Source organism: Cupressus sempervirens, chromosome 6 (genome assembly GCF_028749045.1).
Source record: "Cupressus sempervirens isolate cs-2001-9-10 chromosome 6, ASM2874904v1, whole genome shotgun sequence".
Classification (NCBI taxonomy): Eukaryota; Viridiplantae; Streptophyta; class Pinopsida; order Cupressales; family Cupressaceae; genus Cupressus; species Cupressus sempervirens.
The window spans coordinates 315,735,882-315,756,954 of NC_143123.1; the positions used below are offsets into that span (position 1 = coordinate 315,735,882).

The 21,073-nt window shown below is 37.1% G+C and overlaps 1 protein-coding gene across 3 annotated transcripts in view; it reads left to right on the forward strand.

The window, feature by feature from the left end:
* The window catches only part of LOC149552457 (HEAT repeat-containing protein), a 107,229-nt gene extending 86,555 nt beyond the window's left edge, over positions 1 to 20,674 (forward strand). For all 3 annotated transcript variants that reach the window (XM_089788018.1, XM_089788019.1, XM_089788017.1), the window contains 12 exons: positions 112 to 186; positions 284 to 493; positions 678 to 830; positions 956 to 1,182; positions 1,381 to 1,498; positions 2,233 to 2,365; positions 2,447 to 2,651; positions 2,789 to 2,894; positions 2,988 to 3,128; positions 3,261 to 3,384; positions 3,490 to 3,606; positions 20,089 to 20,674. In XM_089788018.1, the coding sequence (XP_089644144.1) occupies positions 112 to 186; positions 284 to 493; positions 678 to 830; positions 956 to 1,182; positions 1,381 to 1,498; positions 2,233 to 2,365; positions 2,447 to 2,651; positions 2,789 to 2,894; positions 2,988 to 3,128; positions 3,261 to 3,384; positions 3,490 to 3,606; positions 20,089 to 20,474 (1,995 nt within the window). In that variant the 3' untranslated portion in view covers positions 20,475 to 20,674. The remainder of the gene's footprint in view (positions 1 to 111; positions 187 to 283; positions 494 to 677; positions 831 to 955; positions 1,183 to 1,380; positions 1,499 to 2,232; positions 2,366 to 2,446; positions 2,652 to 2,788; positions 2,895 to 2,987; positions 3,129 to 3,260; positions 3,385 to 3,489; positions 3,607 to 20,088) is intronic.
* Positions 20,675 to 21,073: the final 399 nt, after the last annotated feature.

Genomic DNA, 21,073 nt, shown 5'->3' on the forward strand with positions numbered 1-21,073 from the left:
ATGATTTCTGATGAAATTTACAGTTTACATGGTAATTTGAAATCTTGTATGGAAGGTCATTTCTCTTAATTCTTAATATCAGATGCTAATCTGGTAATTGTTCTTTCATAGGCATGCTTGGTCCTCTCAAAGAATGTTGGGGAAATGCGAACAGAAACAGAGTTACTTCCTCAGTGCTGGGAACAGGTAAATCTACCTGATGCTTTGGTCACACGAAAATAAAACAAAGGACATGACAATCACTTGCCTGCTGCCCCTAGCTAACATTTTGATTCAATTGCAGATTAATCACAAGTATGAAGAGAGGAGATTGCTTGTTGCTCAGTCTTGTGGAGAACTTGCAAAGTTTGTTCGATCTGAGATTCGCACATCTCTTATCTTGTCTATTGTACAACAATTGCTTGAGGATTCAGCTGCTGTTGTCCGGGAGGCGGCTGCTCATAACTTGGCGCTGCTGCTACCGCTCTTTCCAAATATTGACAAATATTTCAAGGTCAGCCTCACTAATAATGCTAAGGAGCATACATGGAGCAGAAAACTGACTTGAGAAGATGGGCTGCAATGTAAGCTCTAGAAGAGACAGAGATGTCAGTTGGGAAATAAAGAACAGTATCTTTTAACTGATGCGAGTTGTTTGTTATTATTTTAAAGGTTTCTTGCATCTATTTATTCTGTAGGTTGAGGAGATGATGTTTCAACTAGTCTGCGATCCATCAGGTACTGTTGTTGAGACTACGCTGAAAGAGCTTGTACCAACTGTTGTTAGTTGGGGAAATAGATTGGATAATGTTCTTCATGTCCTGCTCTCTCACCTTTTAGCATCTGCTCAGGTATTCTGTTCTATATAGAGTTTATAGTGCATTTCTGCTATCCTTTTTTGCATGGTTGGCATGTTCAAGGTAGGATGTGTTATTAACTAGATACATCATGACACTTCATCTGTTGGTATTTTCAGCGGTGCCCACCACTTTCTGGTGTTGATGGTTCTGCAGAAGCTTGCCTTAGAGTACTTGGTGAAAGAGAACGTTGGAATATAGATGTTCTTTTGCGCATGCTGTTGGAGCTGCTTCCTGTTGTGCGGCGTAAAGTATTTGAAACATGCCCATTTCCTGGTGACATTTCCAGTACACCTGATGCAGATGTTGTGTTCTTTTCTAAATCTTTGCTTGAAGTGTATGCAAGGTATGTGGTATTGCTTAGTTTTTGTATAATTGAGTAGTTCCCAGGTTTCTGTTCACAGGGATGATTTTAAATGCCTTGTTCATCCTGCAGTCAAAGGTTTCCTTTATAAATCCTAGCTTGTTCAGTTGTTTCTTTGAAGCTTTCTCAATTGAGGTTCTTTTCATCTTATCTTTAACTTTTAAACTGTGTGGATTTCAGGGAAGAAAATGCATGGCCTAGTTTTGACTGGATGCATATGGACTGTTTGCCAGCTTTGATTGGACTTGCATCTTTATTACCTTCTAGAGAAGACAGTCTTCGAACCCGTATAGCAAAGGTTATGGCAGGAGCTTCAATTTTCATTGATGTAGACATACTTTATTTCCATTTTAAAAATATTTTGTACTTTTTAAGTTTTATTAGGATTTCAAATATTTTCTTCGTGTTGAAGCTAGTTAACAAAAATCATTTTGGGTGCGTTTATTGAATATGTATTAAAATGCATTTGAAGAATGTCTCTAAGTTTATAGGATATATTCGTGGATATGGAATAAGAAACTTACTAGTGATTGATAAGAGGAGAATGAATTGCTTCATCCTTCCTTTGCTGTTGTTTTGTAGTTTTGGAGCATGCCTTCCATTGTATTTCATGCAGCATGAGATTTTGTTTAGTTATGTATACTCCTAGACCATGGTCATAGATGTGCAAAGAACTTTTTTCACTCTATTTATGAAAAACTCAGCTTTCATATAGACTGTACTTTGGCGTCAATGAGTAACGTAGCACTTTTTCCTTCTTGCATGTGTTATTGGTGGCATGATATGTTTTATTTTCAATAATTTGATGCATAGCATTGAATTAATAGACTGTAGTCATAAATGTTATAGTCACCTATTGTCCCCCATAGTCATGATAATCTCAACGGTCTTGGGAAGTGTGTTTTGTCTTTGGTGAAAATTAGTAGATTCATTTTTCTGTAAAATATTTGTAATCGTGTTCTTTTCAATACTCTGATTCTTTACTATTGATTATTATAACTTTGGCTTCAATATTGCTAATTTTGTATGCAGCTCCTTTTGACTGTATCTGAACTCTTTGGGGAATACTATGTTAACAATATTATGCTTCCATTGTTTCTAACTGCTCTTGGAGACAATGTTGGCACTCTGCATGTGCCTTCTAGTTGTGAATCTCAAATAAGAGGCAAGCATTTATACTTATATTGTGTTATTGAATAACTATATTTAATGTCTGGATAATATGTAACCAAAACCTTGACTGCAGATCTGAAACCAAAAACAAAAGTGGCAGAGCGATTATCTGTCATATGTGTACTTCCACTGCTGCTTACAGGAGTATTAGGTGTTTCTTGTAGGGAAGCACAACTTGCTGACTATTTACGATCATTGATTCTACGAAACACACTTAAGCATGGTGCTTGGACCTCATCTACTAGTCCTGAGTTGATTGATGCTGTGCGCTTTCTTTGGTATTTGTTTTGCATCCCTGTCTTAGGAAATTCAGAGCTATAGTTAAAAATCGATGTTATAACTTCAGCAGCAGGAGTACCTACCATAGTTTTTAGACTGGATTATGGTCTTTTAACTCGGATGTTCCTGGATGCAGTACCTTTGAAGAGCATCACAGAATTATTATCAGTGTGCTTTGGGAGATGGTTGTCAGCACGAATGCAAATGTCAAGATCAGTGCTGTTAATCTCTTACAAGTTCTTGTATGTATAGAGGATATGGTATTTCTCTCAGGATCTTTTTTGGAAGCTTCCATCATTATTTTATTAATTCCTTTTACTTGCTGTATGCTTCAGGTGCCATATGTAGACATGAAAGTTGCTTCAACACAAATTTTACCTGCTTTAGTAACACTGGGTTCTGATCCAAATCTTATGGTTAAATACTCTAGCATAGATGCATTCGGAACTGTTGCTAAACACTTCAAGAATGAAGTGGTAAATTTGATCTGACACTATAATGAAACATTTCTTCTTTTACAGCATTTGTTGAACTAGATTTTGAGTAGTAGTTTTTCTGGAATTTCTGCTTCCCTGGCATGGACTAATATGTAAACATCTTTCCATCAGATCGTGGACAAAATTCGTATCCAGATGGATGCTTTTCTTGAAGATGGATCACATGAGGCTGCAGTTGCTGTTGTTCGTGCTCTATCTGTAGCTGTGCCACTTACAACAGAGAGACTGCGGGACTATATCCTCACAAGAATGTGCTGTTTCTAGTTTAAGACACAACATAAAGCTTTTAATTACAGATACAATAAACATCTTTTTTTTTGTTTTTCTTAACTTTTCCAACATCTTCTTCAAAAGCTACTACAGCTTACAGCTGCACCGGTGCATGGATCCGATCTGGTTCGACGCCGTGAGAGAGTCAATGCCTTTTGTGAAGCAATTCGTGCTTTGGATGCCACAGGTGAATTCATTATGTTCTTATTGTACCCTTCATAGGTCTTTTCTCTGTCTTGTTATGTCTAAGTTTATTTGTTTCAAGAAGTATATTTAACATAGATGACATACATATCTAAGGATCTCTATTGTTGACCTTAAAAAATTAGGGTGCCAAAACAAGTTAGGGGGAAGACACCCATCATAAAGCACCCAATACAATAACCTCCCCCTGTTAGGAGAAAGATGATTTTGGTTGTGGTTGAACATAATGGGTCCTCACAATCCAACCCATTTTTTAATAGGTTTTAGATAAATATTGGTCTCAGGTCCAATGGCTCAAGGCATAATCTTTTGTTTCTTCCATCCATTCCTGTTGCACTGATGCATTTAGGGTCAATATTATTAATGAGGGCTTTTCCATTTCGCAACCATAACCTTATAGCTTCATCCTTCATTGCTCTTGCTTTGGCCAATCCCACTTTTTGCATTGAGGTTGGATCTTCATCTAGAAAGAAACATGAACCTTTCAAAATCCTACTTTTTTCTTAGTGGCCAGTATTTTTCTTCTGTGCTCAACAAGACAACATTAATAGGTCAGATACTCTCTTAACTTTGCATCCCTTTGCTTGGTAGATTTGTACCCTGTGATGTAACTTGTCTCCTAGAATGCACTCGTAAAAATGAGAGTACTTTCAGTTCTCCTATATCTCTTACCCCTTTAATTGTTATATTTATTACACACTTTATTTCCTTGCCTTGTGAATCACTTTGCTAATGCTCGTTTATAATTTGCTCTTGCCACTTCTACCTCACCGGTTGGGCCTTCAATTGCTCAAGCCCATGATTTGACTTATTTTGAGTTGATATTCCTGTTACTTTCTTTTACCCCCAAACCTTGAACATTTGTTTATTGTAAGGATTGTGTTACATCCTTTTGCCATTTTTTGAATTTGTCAATTAAATGCTCGTTTTGCTGATTCATGCATGGTTGCCATGCTGGTTTCATAAATTGGCATTTGTGCTTGCCTCCTTCTACAGCCATTTGTTCTTTTAGCATTTTGTTTTCTTCTACTAGAGACCAGTTTACCATTCTACTAAAAGTAAAAAGCATGTAGTTACTTTCTTGCTCCATTACTTTCGTATGTTCTAGTCTGTTTTTGGCATTTGGTAATATTTGCACATAAATATTCTGACCTCGGAAAAGAGATTAAGTAGGGCTATAGATTGTCTTGTACCCCATGGTCCTTAACATCTTGCCCTTCAAATTTTTGTGCCATATTCTTGATTGACTAAGTTTGTTTCTTTGAACATGTGGCCTAGTTTTCTTCTGCACTCGTTTTTGTTTCTTTTTTTCCAATTTCACTCTAGATAATCTATGTTTTAAAAGACCCTGATATTGTTTTGCATTTACCCAAACCTATTTTCCACTTTTGTCTGATGGTGCATTTTTACTTGCCTTGGATAGTTTGCCTCCACAGGTCTGACAACTTCGTTTTCAGTTTTCAAGTTTAGCATCTGATTGCTTCCCATTGCAGACACCCCAAAAAATAATGTAGAGAAAATGAACAAAAGTAAAAAGGTGAGAAAGGGACAACAATTTACTTGATCCCACCTGTCACCATTGACCATTCTGTAGACAAACCAATATGGCCTTTCAAGTTTTGTCAACCATTTCTCGATTTCTCCACTGTTCTTCCAGATTCTTGTTCTTGTTGCCAACTGGCCCAAAACTCCATCATAAATTTGTTGCTTCTTGGTAAAAGAAATTGTAAAAGAGAATCATGAGCTGATTGGCCACAATTATCAGAAGGCATGATTTCATCATCTATGTAGAAAGGCAGCTTACTCAAAGGACTATAATTTGTCACCTCAAAAGTTGCGTCATCAAACACATAAATCCAAGGTTATAGAAATAAGGCTATCATGAGATGGGGAAAAATTTCATCGCAAGGCTTCACAACATCATGAATAGCTGGAGAAAGAGTGACCAAATCATTAAAGCACCATCTTTGGGTTTATTAATAGAAGATGGGGCTTTAACATCCTCATCCATCACAAAAAAATATAATCATTACAAAGAAAAAGATGTGGAGGAAGCAAGTAATGCATTTTATATAAGCAATCATCATGTCTGATTGTAGACAGTAAAGAAAATGTACACAAAAGGTTGAACATTATGGGAGGAGGAACTTTAAAAGAAAAAACCTCACATAGAAGCATGGAAGAGTCCCCAAGGTGTTCTAAAGTACGGGTTGTAAAAAACTGAATCAATGAAGTACAAGCGTACATCATCTTCGGACATATCCAATAACACAAGCAAGAACAACATGCAATATCAAATCATGATAAAGCATAGAATTGCTCACATATGGCTAGTGAACTTGCATCATATACATGTAAATGAAGATACACATCAAAACACGTGCATGTTCTTGTTATGGTATAAAAATGTATATGCCTCATAAATATTATATGTTAATCAAGAACCCCAGGCAAGACATGATATAGGGAGTCAATATAGAAATGCAAGTTTTGCTTGTGGTATCATTGCGAAGGGAAGAAGATTGGCCATCATGAACAAGCAAATCCGGATCTATGGTAAGGTTCAGATCTGATATAAATTCAGAAAATTAATCTAGGCACACATCTGAAACTAATCCTAGAAAGAAAAACCCTAAAGCCACTGGCAAGACCAAAGATGTATCATACAAGGAAGGCCCAGTCCCTAATGAAGATGAAATGCTCATAGAGGTGGGTCAAAACCCTTATTGAATTTGAACAAATGGCATACAAGGACAAATATATAATCTGACATACTATTATAGAAGGATAAACCCTTAGGGAAAAATCCTATTTACCCATGAAAATAACTTAAGACCCACTGATCGGGCAATGCCTGGTTTGATGTAGATGATAGCATACACAATGCTCCTGCCTGCAGTAGCATAAGAAATAGAGTGATGTCCTCCATCTTACTAGATGTCAAAGGAAAACACTCAAATGAAAGCTTTGTTCACACAAAATTAGGAGCAATCACTGGTTTGCTATCTATAGTGTCTCCATTCTTATGCCATCCTATTGTGCAAGCCTTGGCCAGTTTTTAAGGTTTTCCGTGGCTTTCTAGTTTTGCTAGAGATTTCCAATGTTTTTGGTAAGGTTAGTTCTCAGTTTCACTCCATTTCGATGATAGTTGCTATTTATAGTAAGTGCTTGCATGACACCAACCTTTCTAGCTTTTTGTTGGTTTTTGCATTTTGGTCCTTAGAGAACACATCTATTTATAGTAAATGCTTGCATGGCTCCAACCTTTCTGGATTTTTTCTCTTTGTTCCTTATAGAATATTGCTATTTATGGTAAGTGGTTGCATGGCACTGACCATTTTGGGTTATTCTGTGTTTGTTCTTTTTGGTCCTTGGAGATCATTGCTATTTACAGTATGAGCTCATGTTATCATCTGTCATCTTTAGTTGGTTTTTACATGTTTGATTCTTCGTCTACATTATCTTGGTGAGTATCCATAATTATTTTTACTTAAGTGTTTCGAAAGCGACTTTAAGTGTCGCAAATGTATTGAAAGTAAAATAATTACTTTTTGGCGTTATAATGCTTATTTAATTAATAAACTGATTTCATAACGGTGTTTTTTGAATGTTCCCATATAGTTTTTTATATAAGAAGTTTGAGATCTCATTTGGTATGTTGAAGATTGATGATATCTCTTTGATGAAATCCTTGGTGTTCGGAGTTGAACATGGTTTAATTTGGCCTTTTTCAGGACCTAAGTTACCGATTTAGGTGGGGTTCCAAATGCAGATACGAGAATTGGGTGCACGGGTGTGTGAATTGTTTTTGGGAGGATATATATATATGCACAGAAATGCAAGAAATACACCAATTAAATCATTTGATAGTATGATACTTCACCAATGCATATTCAAATTAAAATTAAAATAAGTTATAAGTAATAACCGAATATTCAATAAGATAATAAGCCATATCATATATGTCCATGCTCACAATTCCAATGCAAATCGGAAAATCATCACAACTACAAAATCAAAATATAGTTCATGATTCAATGTTTATCAATCCGAATCAAAATCTATGAATTCGCAAAAAAATCCTCCTCATCTCCAACATCTCCAACTGCTGCAATTTCAAGATCAGTTGAACCAAAAAAGGTTCCAGCTGTGCTAGATGCACCATGTATCATGATGTTATCAGCACCATCATCTGTGATTGTAGTAAGATCTTGAATCGTTGCATCCAAGTTCGCACACTCAAGCTCTACATCCCAAAGCTTGGCTGCCCTTTCCTTGTAGTGATACTCGTGTGATGAAAGACACAAGTTGCTATGAATGTAAACTAAATATTTGACTTTGTTTGAGCCCAACCAGTTACGCTTCGCTGAGTGGTTAAATAACTATGTACTCCAATTCCATTCAGCAGAAGAACTTGCAACTTGGACAATGTTCACAAAATTAAAGTAAAACATAAAAATGAAAAACAATATAAAGAATTGTAGAATACAAGTGTTGAACAAAAAAAAACTTATGAGAGGATTTTGATTGCGGGAGGTTGTAGATGCTTAAATGGTTGACTGTAGAGATACCACCATGTGATAGCTCCCATGTCATATTGTTCCTTTATTGCAACTGAGCCAAATTTTGTCCTAACTTTTTTGTGAATGTCATCATTTGGGAAGAGTCTTGTAGAAGCTTTGTAATAACCAGTAGCAACTTCTTCATCCGCATATGGTACTACTCTATCTGGCATAGCAAGTGCTTCCTTGCTATAGCACCTTGGAGATAAGGCATATGCAAGGAGGTGCAATGGGGTTTCCTAACGATAATGAATGATTGTTTTCAGCTGATTGCATAAGGCTTCACATTATGTGGGTTATTCTTATGTGTCATGCCATCATAGACATTTCCCAAACAAGTTTGATCTGTATGAGCAAAGCATAGCACAGTCATGATAGGGTCTGTGAAATCTAATACTAATTGCACATGAGATCACTGTCATCCAAGATCAATGCCTTGACCTTTTGTGCCCTCTCTAAATTTGGTAGAAATAACCATTTGACTTAATGCCCTCTGCACCTTGACAACTCGTCTTCTAACAATAGTATGAGATGCAAATTGGGTTAAAGCCACCTAACTAAGTTAATAGCAATATGTCAATAGATATTAAACAAAGTTATATGCAATTTGATAACTGAACATGACATAAAATTTATTCAAATTAGATAAATAAATTAAATTTAGTAATTAAAATTTACCTTCAACAGCTCCAATTTTTAGAAGGATTTGAATATCGATTGTGATATGTGATGGTCCATCACAAACATTTGTACCTCCTCCCCCTTTTGCTAAATTTGCTTCACCCATCTATTTGAGTGCCAACTTGTTGCATGACCAAATTTAGGGAGTGTATGGTGCATGGTGTCCAAAAAAACATGGTCATATTGGCCCTCAACCAAAGCACATGCACCCCTACAATTTTTGCCATTTTCTGTAATCACCTGGATCACATTTTCACTACCCACCATCTCTATGGCCTCAGTGAGAATTTTGAAAACGAACTGTGAATCTTTCACTTCCCCTTCACAATCAACTGCTTTAAAAACATTGCCTCTTTGGGTGATACTGTAATCACATTAATCAATGGCTAGTTTTTTTGTATCTTTCCATCCTTCAGAAACAATAGAAACATCCAAAGATTTCCAAGAATTTAAAATTGGTTGAATAACTTTTTCTACACAAGCCTTGTCTCTTTGCAATAGAGTGGTAGACACCTTTTCATACCCAGGATTTGTGTAATCAACCGGTGCTTTATTTATGGCTGCCACCATTTTCTTCCAATATGGTGATCTGACCAAGTTGAATTGGCATAGAGGTAACGTGCAGTGGCTTGATCAACAAGCTCTCTTGCCTCCATTTTAAATGCGGTGTCTAGTGGACCTCTTTTGCTGGTGGTAGTTTCTACTTCTATCTCTTCCCCTCCTAGTACAGGTACTTGCAAGAATGGATGTTTGGAGGATACAATTGGATCAGGGTAACTGATCAGCAACTTGTTTTTGGTCTTTTAACCAAATGATCAGCAACTTCTTGTTCTTTTACATATAAAGCTATTTGTGCATTAGACATCCCTTTCCATTTGTGCCTTTGCACATTGCCATTCCATTGCCAACAGGGTCCACAAAATAAAATTTGACACGGGAATATGAGCTATTGAATGGTTTGCCTTTGTTACCGTGACAATCATTACACTTCCAAAGATATGAACCAGCTCCTAAAACCTATGAGATTCTTGTGGTATGTCTCCATAAACAAGATCCTATGTAAATATTGAAACTATTGATTCCTTGCCATCTCACTAAACTTTTACTACCAGTGGTGGCCATTCTTGCATAATACAATTTAATTTCTTGCTATAATAAGAAATTAAATAAATTTAAACTAGAAAAAAAAAAAACATTAAGCATACAATTGCAAACATATGATACAACAGTACTAAATTAGATAGCTTAACTTGTTTATTTATCTCATAAAAAAAAAAATGAAAAAAACTTGATAACTTTCTTCACAAACTTGAAACAATTCATCAAAATCTCAAAAAAAAAAAAAAATCATTAAAGGACTCAAGAATGGGATCAAATGCATACCTTAGATGCTTAAAACTCCTTTGTGGAAGCTATCTCTTACCCTACAAACGATACTCTTAAAAAAAATCACACCATGCCTTCAAAATGCCAAAATGGAGACGAATGAGACAAGAGTCTAGCTGTAGACAAAATGAGATGAAGAATGGCTGAATGGCCTCTACAGGGCCGTTTTAGGGTTTAAGAGAAAAAAATGGAATTAAAAATTGTTATCTGCACATGTTTAAATAAAAAGTAAGTGGGAAAAAGGCATAAAAAATGTTTTTTCTGGCTGTGGGCCCGTGGAGGCATCTGGATACGCCCAGGTGCCCAGTGGGTGCCTGTCGGAAGCCATCCCGGGAGCCAGCCTCGTATATCCGAGTGCCTAGGATGTGCATCGGGCAGGTACTCACCTCCAGATCAGCACCCACAAGCATCTGCATCCAGTGCGTGGGGTGAAGCATCGGTAACTAAGTTGACGACAAAATCCTTCTTCATTCTCGAAGAAAATTGAATTCAGTGGTGAAAGATCTTCCCTGGATAATGATTGGGCAGAATCACGTGTATTTTGCTTTTGGATTCATAGTTTTTAGGTATTTTTGGAAAAATTGTGGAATCTTTTGTCAAAGACAAATTACAAAAGATTGAATAATAAGTTTTACGACGAAACGAATGCCATGGTTTTAAAGGTATTTCAATATTTGTTTCTTACAGTTTCTTGTGGGTGAGTTTGGATTCATTGAAGGCATTTTGAGCATCTTGGTGTTTGGCAAGTTGAGGTTGAAGCTTCCATTGAGTGAGGGTTATTTGTCTCAAGGTTTTCCTGTGGTTTTTGGATGCCAAGTACAAGCATTGTTTGCTGGCCATTTGGAATCTTGATTTCTCAGCCAGACTTTGAAGACATCAAAGGGGATGTGGCTGGAAATAAATATCAGTCGATTAGAGTGTTGAAAAAATTATCTTGCTGAACATTTAGACTATCCTCTGTTTGCTGAATGTGAAATTTTCTTCAAGACCGCCATAGCTGATCAAGCTTGAAGTTTTCTTGATTTAGGCTTGAGCATTAGAAGAGGTGTGTGGGCATAGTAGGGGCAGATTAAACACTGTTTTTTCTGTGCGAATACTTTAATATCTGTTGCACCTTGATTTGTTTCTGGAAGGTGTTTGCCCAGTCCTGTGCAGTGATTCTAGAAGATTTATATCTGCTTGCTTGGTCTGAGAGTGATGATCCCTTTTTCCCGGGATGTTGCATTTTGCTTGGTCAAGGTGCCATAATGCCATTGAATTTCCTGCTTATTGAAGCTCAGTCTGAGCCTGAGGGCAGAAAAGAAAAACTCATTTCTTGGCATTTTTCTGGTAATGATTAAAATGCAATTACAGTTGTATTCTGATTTTCTCTCAGAAAATTATCTAAGTTCAGTTTGTAATTATTTGATTTATTGAGTGGATGGTAATTGAAAATAACTTGAACATGCTATTGCTTAAATCTTGTCATTTCTTAAATCTGCAATGTATTTTTTTCTATTGAAAATATAGAATCAACTGGAATTAACAAGGTTCGATCACCATCATTTTACATCAGTATAAGCAGATTCAGAGTATGACTTTATACAGCGTGTACAGTAACTAAGTGTATTTTCCAGACTGTTCATAAACTTCTAAACAGGCCTGTACATAATGATCAAAACGTTTACTACAAAACTGGGACAGAACATCATTGAAAGAGCTTTGATAAAAAATATAGTGATTTCCACTGCTAGCTCCATCCATCTTCATCAACTTGATCTGCCTGTTCCCTGTAAGAGTTAGAGTTCCATTGACCTACAGTAGCCGGTTCAGAAATATTTTCACCAGAGGCCTCTGCTGTGTTCTCGTTCCAATCTGCTAGCTGATTTTCCATTCTGTACTCTTCTTCCACCGCAGTTGTGATAAGATTAGTATGTTCATTATGTCTTGGAGTATCAGTTTGAGTCCCTTCAGCTTCATTTACATTTTGGAAGTCATTGGCAAAAAGGATGGTTGCACCTTCTTTCAGCAGGCTATTGAATCTCTCCTTTGGAATCTGAATGGTAACTGAAACCAGTGACATAATGGTAAATCGTGTGAGTTTATAATTAAACTCAGTAAGGACCCTTTTTTTGCCTTGGAAAATCTCCTCATTTCTTTGCCTCCAAATGAACCAAAGAACTTCAGTAGTAAGAACAATCCAAAAATCATTGAGCTTGCAATCAAAATTGTCAACATAACCAGCCAATATTTCTTGCCACGATAAACAAGACCCATACAGATTCAGACTATTGACACCAAGAACAGTGGACCAAACTTTTATGGCCCATGGGCATTTAAAAAACAAATGTTCATAAGACTCAACACACTTACAAACTTCACAAACAATGATGACCTTAGAACCTTGAGTCACATAATGACCAATTGCATGCTTTTTCAATAGAAAAATCCACTTAAAACAAACTTTTTTGGGCTCCACGTGAGAATGCCATAACAGTTCAAAAATTAAATGCCACTTATTGTTAGACCAATTCAGACCCCAGACTCGGTTAACTTCATCAAAGATTTTATCACTATCATTCAACATATTATAAATTTGTTTGCAGGAAAAATTCATTATAGGAGTGCTGTCCTTCCATTTTATGTATTCAGTATTATGACAAGAGGATATGCATTTGCCAGGGAACCATTTACCAACTGCCTTAGCCAAAAGAGTATAAGTTTTCTTCTGGGAAGCTGGAATATCAAATTTGTTACTAAATTCAGCCCAAGAGTACATCCTGTTGTCAACAATAATATCCTTGATATGAGAAATTTCTTTTTCAATTCCAACTTCTAGCTGAACAGCATTGTGTGAGGGCCAATGGCTTATTATTTAGATAAACTCCCCACCACAAAGATCTGTCAATAACAGCAAAAAAGGGATTCTTTCCTACAGCACCTCTGAACCTTAGCAGTGGTTTAATATCCTTCCAAGCTCTCCACATAGCAGAGAAAACCCTAGAGCCAAAAACTTTAATATCAAAGTCTCCTAACAACATGTCCAGAAAAGGAATGTTACCCCAAATTTTGCCCCTCTTAATGACTGATTTCACCACATTATTCCTGATGAGCACTTTCCAAGGTTCATTTCCTTCAATAGCTTTTATGAGCCATTTGGGGATAAGTGCCCTGCCCTGTTTTTTTAAATCCTTGATACCTAAACCACCCTGTTTCCTTGGGGTACAACACCACTCCCACTTGACATTATGTCTCTTCCTGTTACCCAGCCCATCAGACCAAAGAACATCTCTCATAATCTTCTCCAATTTGTTAGTATGAGCATAAGAAAACAACCAAGTGGAGGCATAATAAACAGCATGAGAAGATAAAACTTTCTGAACTAATTGAAGTCTGCCAGCAAGCGAGAGCATGTGGGATTGCTATTTAATGTGCTTTCTTTCTATCTTTTTAAAAATCCAATTGCACATTTCATTCAGAGAGGGGTCAAGGGCAAATGGAATCCCCAGATATCTAACAATAGTATTAGGACCAGACCACTGCCAACCTTTCCCTTCAAGCCAAATGGGAGGGGTGTTATCCCAGCCAAGAATAACGAACCTCTGAGGAGCAATCTTGGCACCAGATGCTCTGCAGAACAACTCAATTCTGGAAACCACTCTATCAAAATTGTTTTCTTCCAAGTTCACAAATAATGATGTATCATCAGCAAACTGTTCAATCAATAGTTCATCATTGTTAGGCAAGGAAATACCTTTAACTGGGGGGCCAAACTCAGTGGATTTAAGGGTATAATTCATAGCATCTGCAGCAATAACATATAAGGCAGGGGCTAAAGGGCATCCCTGTCTAATAGATCTCCCCAACGGAATAGATTTCGATAACTCACCATTAATCTCAATACAAGTATTAGAATCTTTGAACAGAATCTTGACCCAGTGACAAAAATAATCAGGAAATCCAAATTGTTTAAGCATGGCAATGACAAAGTGCCACTCAATCCTGTCATATGCCTTCTCAAAGTCTAACAGAATCATAGCTACATTTTGGTTGTCAGCTTTAGCCCAGTGCATTGCCTCCCAGCTGGTAACCAAATTCTCTAGAATGAACCTGCCCTTAATAAATCCTGTCTGAGTCACTGAAATGATACTATCTAGGATTTTTGCAATTCGTTGGCTAGCAGTTTAGCAATGATCTTATAAGAAATGTTTAGAAGGGTAATTGGTCTCCAATTCCTCACTTGCAGTTTGTCCCCATCTTTGGTTAGAAGTTTGATTAATCCTTGGTTAATCTTATCTCCAAGGGAACCCTTCTCAACAGCAAACTGATAAACTTCCAGCAATTCCCTGGCAATCCAATCCTTATTCACTTCATAAAATTCGGCTGGCAAACCATCCATGCCAGGGGATTTCCCATTAGCCAAGGATGAAATGGCTTCTTCAATTTCCTGAACAGAAATTTCCTTCCCTAGCATATTACTTTGTTCTTTATTAATCTTGGAAGGTATAATACTAATGCAATGATCCATACATATCTGCTTCCCTCCATCATGTTCCGAAGAAAATAGGTTTTTATAAAACTCATAAAAAGTGAGCATAATATCATTATTACAGGTACTAATCCCCTTATCAGTCTGAATTCCAGTAATTGCTTCTCTGCATTGTTTAGCCCTGATGATATTAAAGAAATATTTAGACCCCCTGTCACCAGCCTTCATCCAGTTGGCTTTAGCCCTAATTTTCTGTCCCTGGATCTTATATTGTTGTAGAACTCTTTAGTTTATTTTTAGTATCACATAATAATCTCTCTAAAGTTTCATCATTACCCTGATTTTGCAACTTAATTTCAGTTTCAAGCAATTGAGAATTTAGTCTCTTCTCTTCCTGATTCCTATCCTTAGCCTCCTTGGTACCAATAGTTTGGAGTAACTTCTTCCAGGCCTCAACCAGCTGCTCCCACTTCTCTATGGGTGAACAACTACTACTTCTGAATTTGGATAAAATAGTAACCATTTGGAGGGCATCCAGATTGTCCTGATTATCAAGCAGTGAGACATTAAGCTTGAATAAGGCTTTCTTACATTGATGCTCATCTTTTTGCCCTTTCTTATTAATATTAATCATTCCATAGAAAGGAGAGTGGTCCAACATGCTAACAGGAATTACATTAATAGGATACTGTCCGGTCTTCTAAATGATACTCATTTCATGTTTGTTGATGTACATTCTATCAAGTCTACAATAAATTCTGGCTTTGTTTGCTTGGTTGTTACACCATGCATACCACATCCCTTCATAATCACCTTTGAGACCTATCATTGGATCATTAATGCCAAATGTTCTCTTAAATCTATTCCAAAAGAACATCTCATTATTTTTCCATTCAAATTTCCCACCACCAATTTTATCCTTTGGGCATTCTATCATGTTAAAATCACCTACAAAGATCCATTTCACCTTGGGCAGATTATTAGCCAGCCATTCCCACAATTTAGATCTCTCCCTATAGTCATTGGGGGCATGAATATTACAAATGCCAATTTCACCCTCCTCACTTTTAATGATTATCCAAAGCGCCCTGTTACAGGGAGAAACACCATTGGCACTAATCTTCTTTTCCAAATTGGGATTGATCAAGGTGGCTATGCCTCCTTTCCCTCTGGCATGGTTCGAGTAGAAGCATTTAGCATTCCCCTAAATAAATTTCAGGGTGTTAAAGGCTTGATAACCATTAGCTTTTATTTCTTGCAGACAAACAATGTCTTTTCCTGCAATGCTGTTACACCATCTTCTAGCAATGTATTTCCTATTGGGCATTTCTAACCTTCTGACATTCCAACTATGGATTTGCAACTTCATGGTTAACATTGAGACGGGGGGTATTCTTATACAATCTGGAGAAGCAGTCTGGCATATCTCTTCCCTTAGCTTTGTTGTTCTTTACATTATTCTTTATGCTATTGCTCTTATCATAGGTTTTCCTCTTTTTCTTTTTAACAACTTCTATTATTCCATCATCAATACTAGCGCTAATCTTCCTCCATATTCCTAGCATCCGAGGATACTTCTTTGCTCTGTGGAGGAAGGTTATCCACTGGGGAGGGCTACTAAGATTCAGAGATCCTGTAGGGAGAGAATTAACATTTTGCTATTTTGAGCCACGGCTCTAATTTTTTCCAAAGCTATCTGCTGAGCATTTTTTTTCCCATTGCTATCACCATTTTTTGACCTAGGAACCGGGATATACAGAGAATTTTTATTACAATTATTTTGTTCCAGCATGGAGGCAGATGTAGGATTCCCCTCTCCAGCAGGAGCAGTTCTCACTTCATATTCATCTTCGAAAAGGGGATTATTCAAAGTGACAAACCCATCAATATGAGTGTCAATGGTGCCAGAAGAAGGAGATGAACTATCATTGGCCTTATTATTATTAGTCTTAGGCTACTTCTTATTAATAATGGAAGGATGAAAATCCTTATAAATATTTTAAAGCAACGGACATGCCTTCTTACTGTGACCATTGGTTTTACAATGAAAACAAGCACCAATGTTGCCTAGTTTATTAATCTTCCAAATTAAGGGTTCACCTTCAAAATTAATAGAGATATTCTCAGGAAATGGAATGCTAGGATTTGGGGCAAGAAGAACCCTAGCATTTAGGTGAGGCAACGTAATTTTGGAATCTTCAATCTGCAAAACTGAGCCTAGGGGCTTGAGAATTTGAGATAGGAAAGGCCATAATTCTGGTTGAACACCCAAAATCTCCACCCAAAAAGGAGAGACACGTTGAGCAACATCATCAGTTACCTTTTGGGGACCAGGGCAAAGCCCTAAACATAAACTTTATTTCAAAACCTTTTCTTGCATAGTATGATTCTTGAAAAAAATTACAAACAATCCTTTTTGAATCATTCTATTGAAATTAACTACAATGCCGAGCTTCTTGCCCCAAACATTATTAATCCAATCATCCAAATACTTACGGGCAGGAAGGAATTTGACATCCATGCAAATAAAAAAAACTGCAATACTCTTCAACCTAGATTGTTCTCCCTTAATCGCCTTAACCATGTCATCATTTGGAGTTAAAGAAAGAGTTTTATTGGGCAGAAGGGGAGCCTTACCACATCCTCTCGAGATGCTAGCGGGGCTACCTGAACCAGCAGTGGGGGTTCGTCTATCTCCATCGGCACTGCTTCCTCTATGGCCATGATCCTCTGTATTAAAGAAGCACTCGAAGGCGGCTGACGGAGGACACAACACCATACCCTCGGCCACCACATCTTTAAAGGACGGCTTGCTGACACCCGTGTCTGGAACTTCATGACTATTATCATCACAACACAATGTTTCACCTAGCTTCACACAAGTAGAATCGCTGCCATTATTGCTTAAACCACCAAAATCTCCTTCCATGAGCAGAAAAACTCGCCCATGAGCCGAAGAGGAGAAACCCTAAGCGGCAATCAAAGAAAGAACAAAGACAACCACGGGAGCCCAAAAAAGCAGAAAAAAACTACACACACAAACAAAATAGGACACACAACCCCCGAAAACACCAGAGAGGACATGAGGAATAAAAGGAAACACACGTGGAGCGCTCCCAAGAATGACACGAATCCGCAACAGATGGTGCCTACTTGCAGAGCGCTCCAAGATCATCTATAATAAATCTGCAATGTATTGCAACACAAATCTGCAATAATAATGACTAGACCTAGCATATAAACATTACAAACACGATTCCATACATGCACGCAAACTCCTTGACAAAATAACTGAGAGTGAAAAGTTGAATAAAAATTGGACAAGACTCCGTACGGGATATTATCGATCATTTTGAAACACTGCAAAATAGACTTAACACACTTCCTCTGACCTCACCAAAGCTTTTTGTTAGCTCCAAGTAATATCCATCCCTAATGTAACACACCTCAACGAATAGTAAATTAGTTAATTAAATATTTGGGACTTATTATGCCACTGAAATAAATGCATGGGTTTTCAGTAAATAAAACAATGATTCTTATCTCCAGGTTAGATGAAGATCTTGATGTGCTGAATGTTGTCAATTGATTCCCCAATATGCCAGAAAATTAGGACCTGAGAGCAAATGCCTTGGGGGTTGACAAATTTATTACCAGGACAGGAAAATGGATCTCTGCAAGTGTGGATCTGTAACTTGTGCCCTGATCTAAATATGATCTGCAAAATTGAACCTCCTTTTTTATATTTAGATCCTTCTCACTTGGATGTTTTCAACTTGTGTCTAAAAGGGGTGGTGCCAACACTCCCTGAGAATTTTTTAGGTTAGAGTAATCTCCTTCGGTCAAATCCTATTTATTGTGTCAACATTATGGAACAATGATTGAAGACAGTAGGTAGTCATGAAATATGCTTGGAGTTCTAATGTCATGCTCTTGTGGTGATGCAATGTGTGGTGCAGATTTGTGCTCTAAGACCTAGATGATTCCTCCATGTGCAATAATGAAACAGGGTTTGTCCTTACCTCGATATGCAATTTGAAATAGTTCATGATTCAGTTGTCTCATACTGGCTACTGGGACAGGTGGGACATGGTCCCAATTTTGATTTAGAATTTTCAAAAGTTCAGGTATTGAATCCGTGCCCATGGATCTGAGCTGGGTTCAATTTTGAGCCTGCTTGATTGACCAAGTATGAGGGAAGGCTGAGATCGAAGACCAGGGCAAGATCCTTGGGATGTTAGATGATGGAAATGATAGAATCAAGAAGTTATCTAACCTCGTTGCTAGAATACACCAGTTTAGAGGGTCATCATTGCATTAGAAAAACTTGTCAAAATGGGTCCAAAATGAAGGGGAAACCTGCAGGGTATGCATTTTTCATCATTACAATTAGAGTGTGTGCGTGTGCATGTGAGAAAACACACATGCATATGGATATGTATGCTTCTGTGAGTCTATATTACTGCGTTTCCCAAAAATAGCTTCCTGGAACATAGGTGTAGGTGACTTCATTAGCATCTTTAGGTTTAGTCCTGATTTCAATTTCTAAATGGGTTTTTCTTGAAGACTTTTACAAATCAATGATATAGTATGGTTTGTAAGTTTTCCCACCTTGACTAGTGATGGAAAATATTTATGACTAATCTGACAGGTCCAGTCCAGTGCCCAAAGTATTATGGAAAGAAGATTATGAATCTTTGGTGGAATTATGTATTTTCAGCTCAGCAGATTTATCAGTCTTAATTTTTTCCTCATTTATCGAGAATTTTTTCAGTATGATACAATTTTGAAAGTAGCCTCTCAAGTTCTAGACTTCAGGTTATCACCATTGGAAAGAAGGGGATTTCAAAGGATGCTTTTTTATTTATGTACTCGAATTTATCTTGCACAAACTATAGACTATTTAAGATGTGTGTTCAACAAGGTTTTTAAAAGCCTGAATGAGGTTATAAAATTTTGCAAGCTGCTGTACGTCTATCTATTTTATGAGCTTGTGCTCCAAACATGTCATACATACCTATGTTTGTTAGTATTTTTCATCCATGATTCAACTTTGAACTTTTAAAAAATATACTTTAAATACATACTATTTTCCTGTTCTGCAATAGTGTATTCTTATCTCTATTGGAAAATCTTGAACCCATCTACATATGATTCTTTTTGATGGTTATGCTGATTGTTTGAGCTAATCATGATTTAATGTTAAGAGTCTTTAATTTGATTGTAGATGCTATGCTCAGTGTAACCTAACCATTATTGGTGGTGCAATCACTGATTAAAATCAGCGGGAAATTTAGTCATTTAAGTGTTAACACTATTCTTGTGAAGGAACTACACAATCTGATACTTCCATATTTTCTTGTCACAGAACTTGCACCCGCCAGCGTCAGGGAGTTGCTTTTGCCAGCAATCCAAAACTTGTTGAAGGACCCAGAGTCGCTTGATCCAGCTCATAAAGAAGCTCTGGAGGTAATAATGAAGGAGAGATCTGGGGGTACATTAGAAGCTCTTACCAAGGTCATGGGAAGCCATCTCAGCATGACCTCTGTGTCCCATCTCGGCATGACCTCTGTGACTAGTCTTTTTGGAGATAGTGGTCTTTTAGGAAAGAAGGATATGGGAGATGTTTCTGACCAACAAGTATCTCAGTACGAAGATAACAGATTCAGACGGATCATGAGGGGTAACTTTAGTGAAATGATCAGAGGTAAAGGAAAAGTGCAGGAAGAAAATATCCACACAACTCCCACGTGACCACTCTAGATCTGATCCATACAAGATGGGACGAAGCCATTTGTTGACTCTTTTAGTTTATTGATCCAGGAACTGTCCTATAAAATTTCCTCTAATCCTTCTTTTGAATTTAATACTTGTTGCTGGACAAAGGGTGGTGTAGAATGATTATCTTTTATGATATTAATAAACAGAAATATATCTCTGCAATTGATTGAAAATTTAGAAGTTGGTGAGATCATAAGTGAACAAAACGGTTCAATAGATCCTTCATAGTGCACTTGAGGGAAATTTCAATCGGTATCTACCAGCCTTGGACTCAGCTCAGACTCGGTCAGGCTCAAATTGGGCTCGAACTCGGTCTCGGCTGCCGACTCAGCAAATTAAAAAACCCATGAAATTCTATGATTTTTTAAAGTTTTTTTCATGCATCATTTAGTCAGTTAACATCAAATACACAATAATTGAGATAAATAGAAGCTACTTTACACACATATACAACTTTTCATAGATCACATAAGTATAAATGCAAACTTTTGAAAGAAATTACTTAAACTGAATAACATAATCAAAAGTTCAAAATATATATCAAAAGAAAGGCTCCTAGTAGCATAAGTCTT